Raw genomic sequence first — 19,219 nt, forward strand, 5'->3', positions numbered from 1 at the left:
CCTAGTTCATCCTGAAAAAATGGTCTCAGGGAAGTGTTTTCCATTTCCTATTATAATAGATGATGATTTATAGTCACTTTTTAGATATACATTGGGGACTTACCCTATTTTTATTGTTACATTTATTATTATATTTAATTTTATAATTATGCTTCCAGACCAGTGTTTCATGCTGTCACTTACTGTGTGCATGGAAACCAGAAGCTAAATTTAGTAAACAAAGTAGGATCATAAAGATAAAGTGTATTGTAGAAAATAGTTCAAATACAGTTTTGTTATATTTCACTATTTTCGATCATCCATTATACTAATTTTCTCTAACTATTCAAATAATGGAAAATTGCTTATATTCGATCCTAAACGAAGTAGCTACTTAGTAATATTTAAACCTCAGTTTAAAAAGATCTAGTGGGGGCACCTGGGTGGCTCAGTGGATTAAGCGTCTGCCTTTGGCTCCCATCCATGATCCCAGGGTCCTGGGATAGAACCTGACATTAGGCTCCCTTCCTCAGTGAGGAGCCTGTTTCTCCCTCCCCTTCTGCCCGCTGCTCCCCTGACTTGTGCTCTCTCTCTCTCTGCCACATAAATAAATAAATAAATAAATAAACAAATAAATAAACAAATAAATAAATCCTTTAAAATAAATAAATAAATAAATGAATAATAAAAAGATCTAGTGGGATATAGAAATAGCATAGTTGTTTGTTTGTTTTTTTTTTTAAGATTTTATTTATTTATTTGACAGAGAGAGAACACAAGTAGGCAGAGAGGCAGGTAGAGAGAGAGAGGAGGAAGCAGGCTCCCTGCTGAGCAGAGAGCCCGATGCGGGACTCGATCCCAGGACCCTGAGATCATGACCTGAGCTGAAGGCAGCGGCTTAACCCACTGAGCCACCCAGGCGCCCAGAAATAGCATAGTTTTTTACCTGCCGGTTTGAGACCTCAAATGCTCATTAACTACATTTTATAACAATAAACGTTAACTGTTTTGTTAGATGAGAGTTGCTATTAATAAGTATGTGTATCGGGATGCCTGGGAGGCTCAGTGGGTTAAAGCCTCTGCCTTTGGGCCGGTTGTGATCCCAGGGTCCTGAGATCAAGCCCCACGTTGGGCTCTCAGCTTGGTGGGGAGCCTGCTTTCGTGCGCCCCGCCCCCCCCCCCCCCCCCCCCCGCCTCTCTGCCTACTTGTGTGCTGTCTCTGTCAAATAAATAAGTAAAATCTTTAAAAAAAAAAAAAGTATGTGTATCATAGACTATAACATAGGCTAACTGAAGTGGCGCATAATTTATATGGATTCAGTGAAATTTATCTCAAACTATAGAGATCTAGTGGATGAACCATTTGGATAGACTTAAAAATATATGGGTTAGAAGCAGTAGCTTGAAAATATCAGCAGGTAGCTAGAGAGACATCCACCATTCCTGGGCAGGAGAATAACAGTGGTTTCTGGATGGCTTTTTGACACACTAGACACAATTAAGGTCTCTGGAAGAGAAGACCGGTATTATATCCCCAAGCTTTTGATATGTAATGATCACATACCCAAGTTGTTTAAATAATGGACCTATAACATTATCAAAACTGAAAGGGGGTCAGTTTGGCTCGGAAGGTCTAGTTTTGCTTCTAGAGGACACCCAGGAGACCTGCTAATGTGGGATAATGGTCACCCCACCTGTGTCTTCTAATACTTTCAGAGAAACTCAGTGCTCAGGAGATAAGTCCTTAACATTAAAAACTTGACATGTTTGCTATTGATTTTTTTTCCTCCTCTGGACTATTGATTTTTCACTAGGCCCTTCACAGAATTCTTAATAGCTGTGGAAATGAAATAAAAATTCTTTATTTAGCCAGATTACTGGAGATTAAAGATTATATTTCAAACCTAGGAACTACAGGACAGTTTGTAATGTATTTAACCCTGTAGGATTGTGGTAGGGATCCAACAAGTTTCTTCAAAAGAGCTTCTTAAAAAATGCTATGCTTTTTCCTAAATAAGTATGTTCACTGGAAATTAGAAAATTTAATCTGGCAACTCCAGAGAAAGCACTTGAGGTGCTTCTGGGTGCCTCAGTCAGTGAGGGTTTGCCTTCAGCTCAGGACATGGTCCCGGTGTCCTGGGATTAAGACCCACATGGGCCTCCCTGCTCAGTGGAGAGTCCACTTGTTCCTATCCCTTTATGCCTCCTGTGCTCTCTCTCTCTCAAATAAATAAAATCTTTAAAAAAAAAAAAAAGAAGTTTGGGGGTAGATGAAACCTAATTCAAACTGTAGCTCTTCCAATTGTCTTGGGCATTTTACTTAGCCTTCGGACCCTCAGTTTACTCATCTCTATAATGAGAGAGATATTACCCCCTTCATAGGCTGCATTTGTGGGTATTAAACAGAATGATTTATATAAAGTGTCCATACATGGACTACACTATATGGCAGAGTAAATTCCCGAATTAATAGTAACTTACTATAATTAATATAGTAGTCAATGATGATAAGTGATTTTCTGGGAAAATAGAAACTTCATTACTTCTTTCAGAAATGAAAGATTTGCATTTTTTCCCTATTTTTCCTACCTTCTAAACCTGGTCAGTAATGTTGAGCATTCATTTCATGTGTCCGTTGGCCATCCATATGTCTTCTTTAAAAAAATATCTATTCAGGTCCTCTGCCCATTTTTTTAATTGGAATTTTTTTTGTTGTAGAGTTGTGTAAGTTCTTTATATATTTTGGATATTAACCCCTTATAGATATATCATTTGGAAATATCTTCTCCCATTCAATAAATTGCCTTTTTGTTTTGTTGATAGTTTTTTTCGCTGTGTAAAAGCTTTTTATTTTGGTGTAGTCCCAATAGTTTAATTTTGCTTTTGTTTCTCTTGCTTCAGGAGACATACCAAGGAAAATGTTTCTATGGCTAGTATCAACAAAATTACTTCCTATATTTTCTTCTAGGAATTTTATGGCTTCAAATTTCACATTTAGGGCTTTAATCCAATTTGAGTTCATTTATTTTTTTAAAAGATTTGTTTATTTATTTTGGAGAGAGAGAGAGAGAATGAAAGAGTGAATAAGCAAGCTTGAGTAGGGTAGGGGTGGAGGGAAAGAATCTTAAGCAGACTCCCTCCCCACTGAGTGCAGAGCCCGATGTGGGGCTCAATCTCATGACCCCAAGATCATGACCTAAGCTGAAACCAAGAGTTGGATGTTTAACTGGCTGAGCCACCCAGGCACCCCAGAGTTTATTTTTGTGGATGATAAAAAGAAAGTGGTCATTCTTTTTCATGCAGCTGTACAGTTTTCTCAACACCATTTTTTCAAGAGACTGTCTTTTCTTCATTGTGTATTCTTGCTTCCTTAGTTATAGATTGACCATAAAACTGTGGGTTTATTCCTTTTTTAAAAAAAAGATTTTATTTATTTATTTGACAGACAGATATCACAAGTAGGCAGAGAGGCAGGCAGAGAGAGAAGGGAGGAAGCAGGCTCCCTGGTCAGCACAGAGCCTGATGCAGGGCTCGATCCCAGCACCCTGGGATCATGACCTAAGCTGAAGGCAGAGGCTTTAACCCACTGAGCTACCCAGATGCCCCTGTAGGTTTATTTTTGACTCTGTGTTCTGTTTCATTTATCGATGTGTCTATTTTTTGCCTGGTATCATACTATTTTGGTTATATAGCTTTCTAGTTTATCTTGAAGTCTGGAATTGTGATACTTACAAGCTTTGTTCTTATTCCTCAAAATTACTTTGGCTATTTGAGGTCTTTTGTGGTTCTAGATAAATTTTAGTATTATTTGATCCAATTCTGCAAAAAAATGTCTTGGTATTTTGATAGGGTATTGCTCTGGGTAGAATAGACATCTTAACAATATTAATTCTTCCAATCCATGAACAGAATATCTTTCCATTTGCTTGTGTCATCTTCAAATCTTTCGTCAGTGTTTTATAGTTTTCAGAGTCTGTACTCTTTCACCTCCTTAATTAAGTTTTTTCTGAAGTATTTTATTATTTTTGGAGCAATTGTAAATAGAATTGTCTTCTTGATTGCTTTTTCTGCTACTTTGTTATTAGTGTATAGAAACACTACTGATATCTGATTTCTGTAATTTTTCTGACTTCACTTATTACTTTAAATAGTTTTTTAGTGGACTCTAGGATTTTCTATATATAGTATATCATCTGCAAATAGCAGCAACTTAACTTCTTCCTTACCAATATGGATGCCTCTTATTTCTTTTTCTTTTCTAATTGCTGTGACCGGGACTTCCAGTATTATGTTTAACAGAAGGGTGAAATTGAACATACTTATTTTGTTCCTGATTTTATAGGAAAAACTTTCAGTTTTTTAATCATCGAGTATGATGTTGGCAGTGGGTTTTTTTTTTTAAGATTTTATTTATTTATTTGACAGAGAGAGATCACAGGTAGGCATAGAGGCAGGCAGAGAGAGAGAGAGAGAGGAGGAGGAAGCAGGCTCCATGCTGAGCAGAGAGCCCGATGTGGGACTCGATCCCAGGACCCTGAGATCATGACCTGAGCAGAAGGCAGTGGCTTAACCCAGTGAGCCACCCAGGTGCCCGGCAGTGGGTTTTTTATATATGGTCTTTATTATGCTGAGGTATGAACATTTTGTTCATAGTTGAATTTTAGATGTTGAATATTGTTCAATGCTTTTCCACATCTATTGAGATGATCATATGATTTTTTTTTGTTTTGTTGATACAATATATAACATTGATTGATTTACAAATCAACTGAAATATCTTTGTATCCCTAGAAAAAATTCCACTTGAACATGGTAAATTGTCCTTCTAATGTATTATTGAATGTGGTTTCCTAATACTTCAGTTGAAGATCTTTATATCCATGTTCATCAGCAATATTGGCCTGCACTTTTGGGTTTTGGGTTGGTTGTTTTGTTTGTTTCTTTTTTTTGTTTTTGTTTTTGTATAGTGTCTTTGATTTTTGCTTCTAAGATTTTGATAATAAATCAGGGTTGGAATTCTGCTATGTTGCTAACTTCCATTCAATTTATGTTCATCTTTTAAGCTTTTGCTTTTGTTAAAATCTTGATAGCCAAATAAAAGTTCTAGGCCCATTTTTGTTCCAGACCCTAGGGAAGAAGAAAAAATGCTAAAAGAAACAAATGATATTAAAAATTGCCTTTTGGAAGGCACAATTTGCTCACGTTTCATAAATGCCCTAGGCTTCCTCTTAGAAGCAGCAGAGTTTCTTGGGGAAAAAGTGAGCCCATACTCCAATCCCCATTATTTAAAGTTACAGTAAAAATTCCTTGTCATTTCAAATATACAGATGATATGGCCTTCCTATTCTGACTCTTTCACATTACTAAAGATGGCCATATTACTGATATGACCTCTAGGTGAATAATCAAGATGGTTATCAAAATTATTACTGCAATGATTAAAAAATATTTGCTATACTAGAATTCTAAAAAATTCTAAAATCATCTTAAAAACATCTAAAACATTCTAAAATCATCCAGTTTATACTTACAGTTTCTACTACTGCACAGCATTGTATTCCCATGCCATTTCTGAATTAAATTTTACTGACAGTGTTTTAATAAGAGAGTAAAATTTATCTGCTTCTAATGTAATTTTGGAGGGCTTACTGTGTTCTTAAATGTGTTATTTTATAAGACAGTATGAGCCAATCTCCTGCATAAATGCAAGCCTGAAATCATCTTAAAAGCTAATTGGAAAATATAGTTTGCTTTAAAACAATTTTTTGAAATAATCATTCATTATACCAAGTCAGCATAGGCTTATTTTATTATCTTTTCTTAAGTGAAGAATAATTATATACTGCTAATTTATTTTACTAAAGATTTTATCTGTGTCCCAAGAACTCTGTTGTGTCACATTTGGGAATGAATGGAAACATTACAGAATTAACATTTTTTTTCAAAATTATAATTTTAAAAATTTATATCAGTCAGTAGTCAAATAAATAAAGAAAAGCTTTATTGCTTTTACCAAATAAATATTCTGAAAGCCATTTGCCACCTCCTTCTCTGAGTTTATCAATGAACTAGGAAGCAGCAGGCTTTTTCAGCCAAACTAGTGTTGACTACATGGCTGTTGAGATAGTCAATTGTATGACTGTTTCCTTTTCAATGTCAGTTAATCTAGTCTATTCTGCAATACTAATCTAGTGGTTAACCTAGTCTGCTTTCGGCATTATTCATAAAATATTAAATGATAAGTAACTTCATTTTATGAGCCAAAATAGCACCAAGTGTGGGTAAGATATAGTCAGATGGCTCATATTACTTTTATTTTACAAAGGCATAAAGCTAGAGGAGGTATATAGCTCAGTGGTAGAGCATTTGACTGCAAAGACATAAAGCTAGAGAACCAGGTCATGACAGCTCAGCTCTTTCTGACAATGCCCTGTCCCATCACTGACAGTGTCTCAAGCACACACATTTCATCAAGATCACTGGAGTCATTTGTTTACTTTTCTCCTCAATAATTCATTGGTATTATGTGGATGTGACTAGAATGTAGATTTAATATTTCTGGTTCAATTCATTTGAAGATCCATATGTAAGGCATCATTTCATGACATACAAAAAATCAAAACAGCTGCAAAAATAATTTAACAATTGCAAGTTTCTTCTGTGATTTGTTAATCCTCTATCTCACGGGCCCTGGTAGTATGCCAAGTATTCATGAGAATCAGGACTGTGTTGATTACAAGTTGTGTGGAATTTTATATTCCCTTTCAGTGGTGGCTGTGTGGTTTTACATTATTCACACTCATCTTAATTCAAGCTGTGTTTATCTGTTGGTATTTCCTTGTTTTTCTATTTTAAGGGTGACCCCCTACTATTGGCATCTAAACAAGACACTTAATCTGTAGAGTTTTTATCCATTACAATTTTACTGACATTTTCCTCTTCCATGAGAATTATTTCAAGATTGGATAGCACATGTAAAATTTGTTGACCTAATGGGGGAGGAAATCACAGGAGCAGGGCCAGTAAGAACTCTTGTATAATCCATAGAAGTTGAGAGCTGGGTAGTGATGGTTCTGCTCCCAACTTTGCTGACAGCTTTATTCCAAGCAGGCCACTGAATTAGCCCCTGCATGTGATCCCTTTATTTTGCCAACAAATATTTGCTGACTGTTCATACTAGGTATAAGGCCACAAACAAAATGAGATCCTTGACCTCATAGAACTTTTATTACATTGAAGGGAAACAAGCAAATAAATAGGTAACAAATAAAAAATTAAAATAAATAAGTAGTAGTATATCAGGCAGTGATGAGTGCAATGGAAAAAAATGTAGCAAAGAGTTGGAGAGCATTGAGACAATGGGGGTGTGATGGCAAGAGGCGCAGTTCTCAGCAAAGTGCTGTTCAGCGAAACATCACCGAGATCTGTGAGGATATAAGAATCCAGGAGATGAGGGAGACCTGGACATCTGTTGGTGTTTCCAATTTATTTATGCCTTTAGCAAGCATTTATTGGCACCTATAATGTGCCAGGTGCATAGTTTGATGTTGGGGATGGAGAGGTGAATAAAATAAAGTTCTGCTTTCAAGGAACTCAGCATAACAGGAAACGAGACATGAAAATAATTAAATTATTGTACAGTGTGATAAGTTTTCAAATTGTGGGAGTAGCAGAGACATAGAGGAAGAACTCTTTCCGTGTGGCATTATTAGAGAAGTCTACTCCCAGGGAGGAGGTAACAGCGAATTGGTTTTAGAGGATGAATAGAAGTTTGCCCTGTAGAGAAGGTGGAATAGGAAGGCATCTCAAGTAGAGTAACATACCAGATCTAGCGTATATTAGGGGAACGACAACTAGTTTAATTTTACTAGGATATGAAATGGGGAGAGAAAAAACATATTTTGGAAATTTTAGGAAGTAAAAATAGCAGCACCTAGTGATTAATTGCATATGAATGCTGAAGTTGAGTGTGAGGCAAAGGTTTTTGGGCGTGGGATTTGGGAAGATAGTATTACCACCAAGAAGATCATGTATATCAAAGGAGGAGTGGGGGCCGTAGTGGTGGTAGGGACGGGGGTTGAATTAATATTGACGTCATGTCTTTATCTCGTTCAAGAAGTGCAGGACAATACTATTCCTTTCAGAGGAATTAAGAACTTTTTTTCTTCTGTAAGAGATGACATGAGTTATACTTTCATCAAGTGGTTTGCTAGTAAACTGGCTCCCTGAAAAAAACCAAACTGCTGACTTCTGCATGGGTTGCCTGCATTTCCCTATGAGAATCTGTAGCTCCCACCAGCCTTCTCCGTAGGGCTTTCTCGAAGTTCCAATAACTGCTCTTTGCCTTGTTCCTTAACATTGGGTGCTAACAGAACCTGTCTCAGCATAGTACACTACTCCTTGCTGGTTTTTCTAAATCCTGCCAGCACCTTTGTTAAGTGGTCCTTTCATTCAACACTCTGCAGGGATCTTACTTCAGCGGGTCATTTCTTTCCTGCTGGAACCATGGCTATTACATACGAAAAATAAGACAGACATAGTCCTTTGCTTTAACAGAGCTCCAGACCCCCTGAACTCCCTGATATTTCCCATTATTTCTCTTCTGATGTGGGACAATGACGTGCAAACATTCTCTTGTACACTTTTCCAACTCTATGTCTAGTGAAGCTGGAAACCAAAGAAACCTCTTTCCTACCTCTGTCATACCCCACCTAAATCACAGCTCTTATGGTCTCTTGAGGCCAACAAAATGTCCTGGCATAGGAAGTTGATACTGTTGGTCCATCAAAGAGAAAACAAGCCATCTGTTACTTTTGTGTTTTCAGCAGTGGTGATGAAGTCATGCTCCTGTGTCATTTGTGGATTTATTCCTGTGTGACCTGTGGCTCATGTTTATGAAAGTAGGCCAGCTAGGTGACACATTTTGGAACACTGGGCTGGAGTCAGAGTATCCAACTATGAGATCTTTTTTTTCTTTAGGTTTTGGGTTCTTCACAAGGCAAAAGGAGGAAATAGGTATCAATTAACTTGCAAGACTTTTCCAGCATTAACATTCTTCTCATGAAAAAGGTCTGCAGCTCTGGGAGCTGTCTGTGACTATGACTTTGTGAGCATTGTCCACTGAACAGCTCAGCCTAACAAAGAAAATTTAGGAATGTGTTTTTTTAAAAATGATTGTATGAGTTTTGTTAATGAATACATCTAACTCCATAGTATATTTCTGACAAAGTGATATATCAAAGAAAAATGTATTAGTTACTTACTATTGCTTAACAAATTACCACAAATTTCATAGCTTATAATAGTGCACATCTAGCTCTTCCTGTGTTTAGCAGAGCCACAGTTCATGGTCCCAGGAAGCCTCCAAAGCATGTAGCAGTTCCAAAGCATAGGTTGCTGGATAAACTGAGTGGGTATGTTTGCCCCTCATCCATCAACTGGTCCCCATAAGCTGAAAGAATGTCTCCCTCTCATCATTTCCTTAGGGAACAGACCTAAGTATGCCCTAGCAGGAGATGAAGTAAAGAAGATCTGTATACAGCATTTATACAGCCCATATTGATACATAACCTATCCTGCTGGTTTTTTTGGAAGTCATCAGCATTGACAAGACTGGGAAGAATTTCCATTTGATCTGTGACACCAAGGGTTGCTTTGCTATTCATAGGATTACACCTGAGGAGGCCAAGTATAAATTGTGTAAAGTGAGAAAGATCTTTGCAGGTTGTGAGGGAAGGAAAACCTCATCTGGTGACCTGTGATGCTTGCATTACCCACTATTCTGAACCTCTCACTTATCAAGGTGAATGACACCATTTAAACTGATTTGGAAAGATTACTAATTTCATCAAGTTTGACACTGTTAATCTGTTAGACCAATAGTGCTAACCTGGGAAAAATTGCTGTGATCACCAACAGAGAGAGACACCCTGGTTCTTTTGACATAGTTCTTGTGGAAGATGCCAAAAGCAACAGCTTTGCCTCTCAGCTCTCCGACATTTTTGTTGTCAACAAAGGCAGCAAACCATAGATTTCTCTTCCCTGTGGAAAGAGTATCTGCTGAAGAGAGAGACAAGAGACTAGTGGCCAAACAGAACAGTAGATAAAGGGTCTTTAGGTGACATGATTGAAAGTCTTTATACTTAATTAAAGATAATACAACATGATTAAATAAATAAATAAACAAACAAACAAATAAATGACACCATACACATCTATTATCCCATAGTTTCTGTGGATCTTCAATATGGGAATGACTTGTGTGGTTTCTTTGCTTTAGGGTCTGTCATATAGGTACAATCAAGGTATTAGCCAGAGTGGGGGTCTTATCTGAATTGTGTTAGAAGAATTTTAGTTCCTCAAGAATTGTTGGATTAAGGGTCTGTTTCTAGCTGGCTGTTGGCCAGAGGCTACTCTTAAGCCCTTGCCGTCATGTGGGTCCCATAATATGGCAACTTGGTTCATCAAATCCAATAAGGGAGAGAGTCTGCTAGCGATAGAGAAATCATAATTTTATGTACCCTAATGGCGGATGTGACATCCCATTACCTTGTATTGGTTGCAAGCAAGTCTCTAGGCTGACTGATATTCAAGGGGAAGGTGAGGCTTACACCAAGCCTGAATATTAGGAGACGGTGGTCATTGAGACCATCTTAGAGTCTGCCTGCCACAGAGATTCTTTTTTACTTTTTTTAATGGTAAAAGAATTTTAAATCCTAAGCTCTTCTAGTATAATGTTTAGTTTATGTGCCAAAAATAAATGCAATGTGATAACTAAATGCAATGTGAGATTCTGAATGGAGATCTTGGGAATATTTGAATTACTCGTTCAGTAATTTTAATGTTATCTCTTTATCAGAACCTTTTTATAAATTTGGGGAGAAATGGGAAGATGTTGGTCAAAGGGCACAGTAAGACAAAAAAACCTGTAATTTTTTTGGTAAATAAAGCAAACAATTTTAGTAGATAAATTCACTGAAAATTATATAGTTATATACAATGGAATATTACCCAGCCACCAAAAAGAACGAAATCTTGCTATTTGCAATGATGTGGATGATGTTGAGCTAGAGGGTATTAGGCTAAGTGAAATCAGTCAGTCAGTGAAAGAAAAATACTATATGATTTCTTTCACTCATATGTGGAATTTAAGAAACAAAACAGATGAACATGGGGGAGGGAAGGAAAATTAAAATACAATAAAAATCAGAGAGGGAGTCAAACTATAAGAGACTCTTAACTCTAGGGAAAAAACTGGGTTGCTAGAGGGAAGGTGGGTGGGAGATGAGGTAATGAGTGATGGGCAATAAAGAGGGCACTTGATGGAATGAGCCTCAGGTGTTAGATGCAACTGATGAATCACGAAATTATACCCTGAAACTAATAATACAGTATATGTTAACTAAATTGAATTTAAATAAGAATTTTTTAAAACTCACATAGGTAAAATCTACCACTTTTTTTGGTTGGTTATTTTAGAATGTCCTTTCTGGTGAAAATACCATAAAAGCTTCACTATCACTATATACTAGAATTATTTATATATCTATTTATATGTATTTGTTTCAACAAATACAGAGATGATGTTACAGTACTCTACTTGAACTTCTATCAAAATGTGTTAGGAACTTCTAACACCAAATGCACTTCACACGTCAATTTAAAATAATCACCAGTTCTAAAAAAGTATTCTGATAGCCGAATCCAACTCTTTACTTGTGCAGAGCGCTGTTTTCAGATGTCAGTCAGCTTGCTGCTTGGATATAGACACTCATGTTCCAAAATAGTGTGGTCTGTCTCACCGCACTGTTCCATGTGATGAAAAGCCAAATACTTCAACCCCTCATAGGCAGTTGGACTTCATGCAAAGCAAGAACAAATGGCTCCTCGTTTTGCTCACTGTTTGAAAGGGCTGCTCGTTATAAATATCTATCACTATTTCACATGTCCTGGTCCAGCAATTTGAAGCTTATGGGTCTCGGTTGGTTACACCTCTTATGAGAGCTATTTGGAAACACTCTAGTAGACATTTTTCTTAGGTCCTATTTTTAGAATGGAAGGCCTAATGGTATTTTAATGTCTCTATATATACCCAGAACAAATCTCAAGAAAAATGTCTGTTACCTTTTGAAATTTAGCAAAGCTGGTAGGATTATCACAGCTCCTCTGAGGAGTACTGTGTTAAAGAATGAATCTTGATTTACGAAATGTTACTGGTTAAAGAACCAAGGGAAATCAGCTCTTTCAAACCCCTCACTTTTCAAATGAGGAAAGTGTGAGTCTTGGTTTGAGTGAACTGTTGGCCCAAGATTAGACAGTGAGGAGTATGGGAGTTTTAGAATGGTAGACTTGTGTTTTCCTGCAGAAGATGTCTGTGGTAAGAGTCAATGGCAGTTTCTGAGATAAGATTCAGGTTTAGAACATGAAAATTGTTTACTGGACCCTTGTGTGAAACTTTATTACTCTTACAGAAGATTCTGAGAAAAGATGTAAATGTATGAACCCAAAAATATATGGGTTCATAAGTGAGGAAAGGTCCAGAAACCTCTTGGGAGAATTGGGCCCTGTGTGTAGACAGCTTCTCAAGGATCTTCCCCTGCACCACCACCCCCACTGCTGCTGACTATGTTAGATGAATGTTTCCCCTGTAATGGCACTTGGCATTCCATCAATTAGAGACTCCTTTGCTCCAGCAAATAATCTTCTAATGATGCAAAAACCTTTGGGAGGGTTAAGTGTTCATCTGTGATTATGAATTACTCTGTGTTATTTTCATCCTTCTTTTTCTTTGGCAACCTGATTGGGATCTGATCACTTGGGGGAATGTAGTTTTGATTATAGGAAGGGAAGAAAATGTTTATGAGCTAGGAACACTCTGGTGGAGATGGCCATCTAAGTGGGGTTGCTGGAGTGGGGTTGACGGGGATGGTGTCAGAAACTGGGACCCAGGTCAGGGACTAGAAGGCAAAGGAAGAATGCTGAAAATAAATCCAGATTGCTTGTAGCTTTACTCTGGGCTGTCTCACACAAAGAAAAAAAAAAAAGAGAGAGAGAGAGAGAAATGATTTTACCTTTCCTGGTGTTTCTTAGGCCATTTGGCAAATACTGATTCATTGCTGGTTAACTAGAAGTTTGTGGAATGAAGGGAGAACCCAACCTTGTGTATACAGTTGGTCCACTCAGAAAGTGCATGCAAGCATGCCTTGTTTAATTGCACTTTGCCTTATTGTGCTTCACACGTGTTGCATTTTTTATAAATTGGAGGTCCGCGGCAACCCTGTGTCGAGCAAGTCTATGGGTGCCATGTTGCCAGCAGTCTTTGCTCCCTTCACATCTTTGTGTCACATTTTGGTAATTCTTGCAGTATTTCAAACCTTATCATTAGTATTATATTTGCTTTGATGATCTGCAATTAGTGATCTTTGATGTGCTGTGAACCACACGCATATAAGAGGGTGAACTTAGTAAGTGCTGTGCATTCCCCTGGCCATTCTCCCTCCCTTCAGTCCCCTCAATTCCCTGAGATACAACAATGTAAAATTAGGCCAATTAATAACCCTGTAATGACCTCTAAGTATTCTAGTGAAAGGAAGAGTTGCATGTTTCTCACTTTAAATCAAAAACTAGAAATGAGTGGGTTAAGCCTCTGCCTTTGGCTCAGGTCATGATCTCAGGGTCCTGGTATTGAGCCCTGCATCAGGCTCTCTGTTTGGCAGGGAGCCTGCTTTCTCCTCTTTTTGCCTACTTGTGATCTCTGTCTCTCAAATAAATAAATAAAATCTAAAAAAAAAAAAAAAAACAACTAGAAATGATTAAGCTTAGTAAGGAAGGTGTGTCAAAAGCCAAGAAAGGCCAAATCTAGGCCTCTTGTGCCAAACCCCCAGATTGTGAATGCAAAGAAAAAGTTCCAAGGAAATTAAAAGTGCTACTCCAGCGAACACATGCATGATAAGAGAGCAGAACAGCCTTGTTGATATGGCGACAGTTTGAGAGGTCTGGACAGAAGATCAAACCAGCCACAACATTGCCTTAACCCAAAGCCTACTCCTAAAGCTTAAAGCAGGACCCTAATTCTCTTCAATTCTGTGAAGACAGGGAAGTGAAAAAGCTGCCAAAGAAAAGTTTAAAGCTATCAGAGGTTGGCTCATGGGGTTTAAGAAAAGAAGCCTTCTCTAGAACATAAAAGTATGGGCAAAGCAGCCAGTGCTGATGGAGAAGCTGCAGCAAGTGCCTCCAGAAGATCCAGCTAAATAATTAATCAAGGTGGCCACACTGAACAACAGGTTTTCAGTGTGGATAAAACAGCTTCCTCTTGGAAGAAGATGCTATCAGGGGCTTTCAAAAGCTAGAGAGAAGTCAATGCCTGGCTTCAGAGCTTCAAAGGACAGGCTGACCCTCCTGTTAGGGGCTAATGCAGCTGGTGACTTTGAGTTGAAGCCACAGTTCATATGCCTTTCCAGAATCTCTAGGGCCCTTAAGAATTATGCCAAATCTATTCTGCTTGTACTCTATAAATGGAACAACAAAGCCTTGATAATAGCACATCTGTTTACGATCATGATTTACTGAATATTTTAAGCCAGATCTACTGCTCAGAAAAAAAAGATTCCTTTCAAATATTGCTGCTCATTGACAATGCAGCTGGTCACCCAAGAGATGGAGATGGACAATGAGATTAATGTGGTTTATGTGCCTGCTGATACAACACCTATTCTTTAGCCCATGGATCAAGGAGTCATCCCAACTTTCAAGTCTTACTTTTAAGAAATACGTTTCCTAAGGTGATAGTTGTCATAGGTGGTGATTCCTTTGATGGATCTGGGAAAAACAAGTTGAAAACCTTCTGGACAGGATTAACCATTGAAATGCCTTAAGAACATTGGTGATTCATGGGATGAGATCAAAATATTAACATTATCAGAATTTTGAAAGAAGTGGGTTCCAAACCTCACAGAAGACTTTGAGGGGTTCCAGACTTCAGTGGAGGAAGTAACAGCAGGTGTGGTAGAAATCACAGGAGAACTAGAATGCGAAGTGGAGATTGAAGACATGACTGAATTGCCACAATCTCATGATTCAACTTGAACAGATTAGGAACTGCTCTCAAGGATCAACAAAGAAAGTGGTTTCTTGAGATGGGATCTACTCCTGTGAAGATGTGGGAAAATTATTGAAATGACAACAAAGGATTTAGAATATTACATAAACTTAGTTTATAAGGCCACAGCAGGGTTTGAGAGGATGGCCACCAATTTGGAAAGTTGTACTGTGGGGAAGATGGTATCAAACAGCATCCCAGTTACAGAGAAGTTGCTCACGAAAGGAAGAATCAAAGGATGCAGGAAACTTCACTATTGTCTTATTTTAAGCAATTGCCACAGTCACCCCAACCGTCAGCAGCTCCCGCCTTGACCAGTCAGCAGCCACCCACATCTAGGCAAGACCCTGCACCAGAAGAAAGATTATAACTCACTGAGAGCTCAGATGATGATTAGCATTTTTTAGCAGTAAAGTATTTTTTTAATTCAGGTGCATACACGGTACATTGGTTTTTAAGACATGATGCTGTTGTGTACTTAATAGTCTATAGCATAGTGTTGACCTAACTTTTATACGTGATAGGAAACCAAGAAATTAATTTGATTTGTTTTATTGTGATAGTCACAATATTCTATTGTGGTGGTCTAGAGCCAAACCTGAAAAATCTCTGATATTAAGTATCAACCTTTTTTTTTTAAGATTTTATTTATTTATTTGACAGTGAGAGACACAGTGAGAAAGGGAACGCAAGCAGGGGGAATGAGAGAGGGAGAAGCAGACTACCCACTGAGCAGAGAGTCCAATATGGGGCTTGATCCCAAGATCATGGAATAATGACCTGAGCCAAAGGCAGATGCTTAATGACTGAGCCACCCAGGAGCCCCAAATATCAAGTTTTGAACAAACCTTGAGTTGTGCTTTTGGAACACACATTCCTGAAGTATGGGTTCAGATGAATAAAACGTTTAACTGAGTGGATCCTGGGATCAGTCTGACTGGGTTTGAATCCTGGCTTTCACACTCACTTAAGTGATCTTGGACAAGCATCTTATTTTTCCTGTGCTTTAATTTTTTTATTTGTATATTTGGGATGATAGTAATAGTACTTATCATTTAGGGCTTTAATGAGAAATGAGTGAGTTAATGCACTTAGAACAGAGCCTAGCAAAGTGTTGTAAAGCAATTGCCTAAAAATTCTATGATCTGATTCTTCAACCATGTCCTTCAGTTCTATTTGGGAAAATATAGTCTCTAACTTCTCTAGGATAAGATTTTTGTTTCTTGAGAGAGGGAGAGAATGAATAGAGATTGTGTTATTGGAGGTGGGGACAGAGAGAGAGAGAGAATCCTAAGCAGGCTTCATGTCCAGAGCTGAGACCGTGGTGGGATTCAACCATCCTGAGATCATGACCTGAGCCAAAACCAAGAGTGTGTCTCTTAACTGATGGAGCCACCCAGGTGCCCCTCTGGAATAAGATTTAAAAATGTTATTTAAGTGACACTTCCTTAGTCCTGTAACTATCTATGTATTTCTCAATGGCAGTCAGCTGTCTTCTTTACACCAAGAAACTTGTCTGGACAAGTTCATAATTTTATAGCCCAAACTGAATCTTTCAAATGCAAAACCTCTCTTTCCACATCTTCATTAACAAATTTAGTAGGTAGGTAATTATGTGGAGATCAGGATTCTATAAGATACTGAGTTTTGAGACACGTTCCTGAGAACTTGTCAAAATGTCAAAAACATTTTGTATCTGAATGTAATTATCAAGTACCTCTTTTCCATATTTGTATATAGAACAAGATCCCTCTCCCAAAATTCTTCTACAGACTCTATCAGTTCTATTTTAATTCAGTGGCTGGTGTATCCCATTAATGTTCCTGCTATCTGAAGAAGTATGAATGGGGAATCTTAATGTGCTTGCTTAATCAAGAGATTTTTTAAAGCCAGATTATTCGATCCTTATGTGAAAATAGATAATACGGAAGGGTAGGTAGAACATAAACTAAAAGTTCGAACACCAGGATTCTCTTCCTGCTTTGCCATCAAGAAGATGCATGTTCTCGAGTCCATCCCAGAATCTTCCTGGGCTTGTCTCAAATGGAGGATTTGAACCAGGTATTGCTTAAGATTTGTGACAGATCCCATATTGTATGATTGTGCAACATCGTCACGACCCTACCAAGTGAAGTGTGTACTTTGCCTTGACCGACAGGCATATCTTCTTTCCCAGTTTCCTTAAAACAATTTGAAATGGCTTTGCCAGATCACCAGCCAGGGCGAGAGGAGCATTCTGTGGCTACCGTGCAGGAGATGGCAGCCGGGTCTGCAAGGGAAGAATTCCCTGCCTTATACAGGGACTTGTATATGCCTTATACATTTCTACATTTACAACTAGAATTGTAACATTCTTGTCCACAAGTGTTGGGTTGCAAGGCAGAGGAATAAAGCCAAGCTCTGGGAGCACCATTACTCTTACCATTAATAGCAGTTGTTTGCTTTTTTCTATTTTGCAGAAGATAAGGAGAAATCTGGGAAGATTAATAACTGCTTAAAAATGAAGATCAATAGTTTATTACTATAGATAAACAACTGAGTTGGCCCTTGTCTATTTTTTCTGGGGAAGCAGTGGAGTTCCAGGAGCAGCTTTCTGTCTACGTCTCAGAGACACTTTTAATTTTTCAAAGGGGAGATAAAGAAATGAAATTAACCTGTTTTGTGACCTACTTCTGCTTTTCCAATTTGGAGGCCTTCCTTTCTATGTTAATTTACTGCATTTGCTATTAACTAGAGCTTTTTTTTTTTTTTTTTTTTTTGGTTGTTGTTGTTGTTGTTGATGGGTTTGCTTGAGCACAGGAAATCTAAAAAAAAAAAAATCACTTGAGATAAATATTTTTACAAGAGATAGTAAGCTGATATATTACGGAGCTAGCTTATTCCCTCTAGAATCATGGTAATAGGGTGGCTCCAATTCTTGTTTTAGGGCTTAATGTAGAAATTTAAGTTGTTGGCTCTAGAAAATATAAATTAAGATAATATCATGGCACTGGTGGCTAACTTTAATTTCATTGTTATTTCAAAAAGTAGTCAGTAAAAACATTAATTTTCACTTTTTTTTCTTCTAGCCGTGGACTCCTGCCCTGTAGGTCTTTCTGTGAGGCTGCAAAAGAGGGCTGTGAATCAGTCCTAGGGATGGTGAACGCCTCCTGGCCCGGTTTCCTCACCTGCTCCCAGTTTAGAAACCAAACCGAAAGCAGCAACATCAGCAGAATTTGCTTCTCTCCACACCAGGAAAAAGGCAAGCAATGTATGTGTCTGTGTTTCATTTCATTTAAGAAATTTTTATTGAAATACACCATTCATACAAGAACATATACATATAATACATACTTCAGTGTATTTTATGAAAGTGACCAGACCCCTGTAACCAGCACCCAGATCAAGAGATAGATCACACAAAACTTCTACATGAATGTCCGTAGTGGCATTAATAATGGCAACCAAAAAGTGGAAACAACCTGCATATTCTTCATCTAATGTATAGATTAAAAAAAATAGTATATTCATACAGTGGAATATTAATTGGCAGTAAAAATGTATGAAGTACTTGTACATGCTTGATACGGATGAACCTTGAAAATGTTAAGTGAAAGAAGCAAATCACCAAACGTCCAACATCCCCCTAAATCTCTCAAGCCCCCTTCCAGTCATCTTATCCCGCCAAAGAAACCTCTCTTCTGAGAGAAGCCATCCAAAGTGATATCTGTCATCTTGCCCACTTCTGAACTTCGTGTCAGTGAAATTGGGAAGGATGGACTCCCTTTGTATCTAGCTTCACTTGCGCAAGATTATGTTTGAGAGGTTCCTTACGTTTTCTTCTTGTGGTTCATTCATTCTCACTGTTGGCATAGTATCCTAATATATTATATACCCATATATATTTTTCTGTTTAATTGTTATTCTCTTCAATTGTTCAACTGAGTTGTTTCTAGCTATTATGAATAGTGATGTTTTGACTATTCTTGTGCATGTCTTTGATTGAACATGGTCCATATATTTATTCAGCAAAAAGTTTTTTGAAGTGGTTGTCCCAATTTATTCTCCAGTCAACTGGGAGTGAAAGCTGCAGTTGCTCCAACTCCTCCCTAACACTTGTTATTGTCAGTCTTTTTCATTTTATCAATTCGGGTGATAGTATTG

At 37.8% G+C, this 19,219-nt stretch overlaps 1 protein-coding gene and 1 pseudogene across 5 annotated transcripts in view; both read left to right on the forward strand.

Annotated features, from left to right (window-relative positions):
* CORIN (corin, serine peptidase) overlaps positions 1 to 19,219 on the forward strand; it is a 246,408-nt gene that overhangs the window by 82,764 nt on the left and 144,425 nt on the right. For all 4 annotated transcript variants that reach the window (XM_082728362.1, XM_082728363.1, XM_082728364.1 and 1 more), the window contains one exon: positions 18,145 to 18,326. In XM_082728362.1, coding sequence (XP_082584488.1) covers positions 18,145 to 18,326 — 182 coding nt within the window. The remainder of the gene's footprint in view (positions 1 to 18,144; positions 18,327 to 19,219) is intronic.
* LOC309863884 (small ribosomal subunit protein eS4 pseudogene) lies at positions 7,288 to 10,009 on the forward strand (annotated as a pseudogene). Its single transcript has 2 exons — positions 7,288 to 7,405; positions 9,275 to 10,009. The product of its transcript is annotated as a small ribosomal subunit protein eS4 pseudogene (transcript).

Source organism: Mustela nivalis (assembly GCF_964662115.1).
Source record: "Mustela nivalis genome assembly, chromosome: 4".
Lineage (NCBI taxonomy): Eukaryota > Metazoa > Chordata > Mammalia > Carnivora > Mustelidae > Mustela > Mustela nivalis.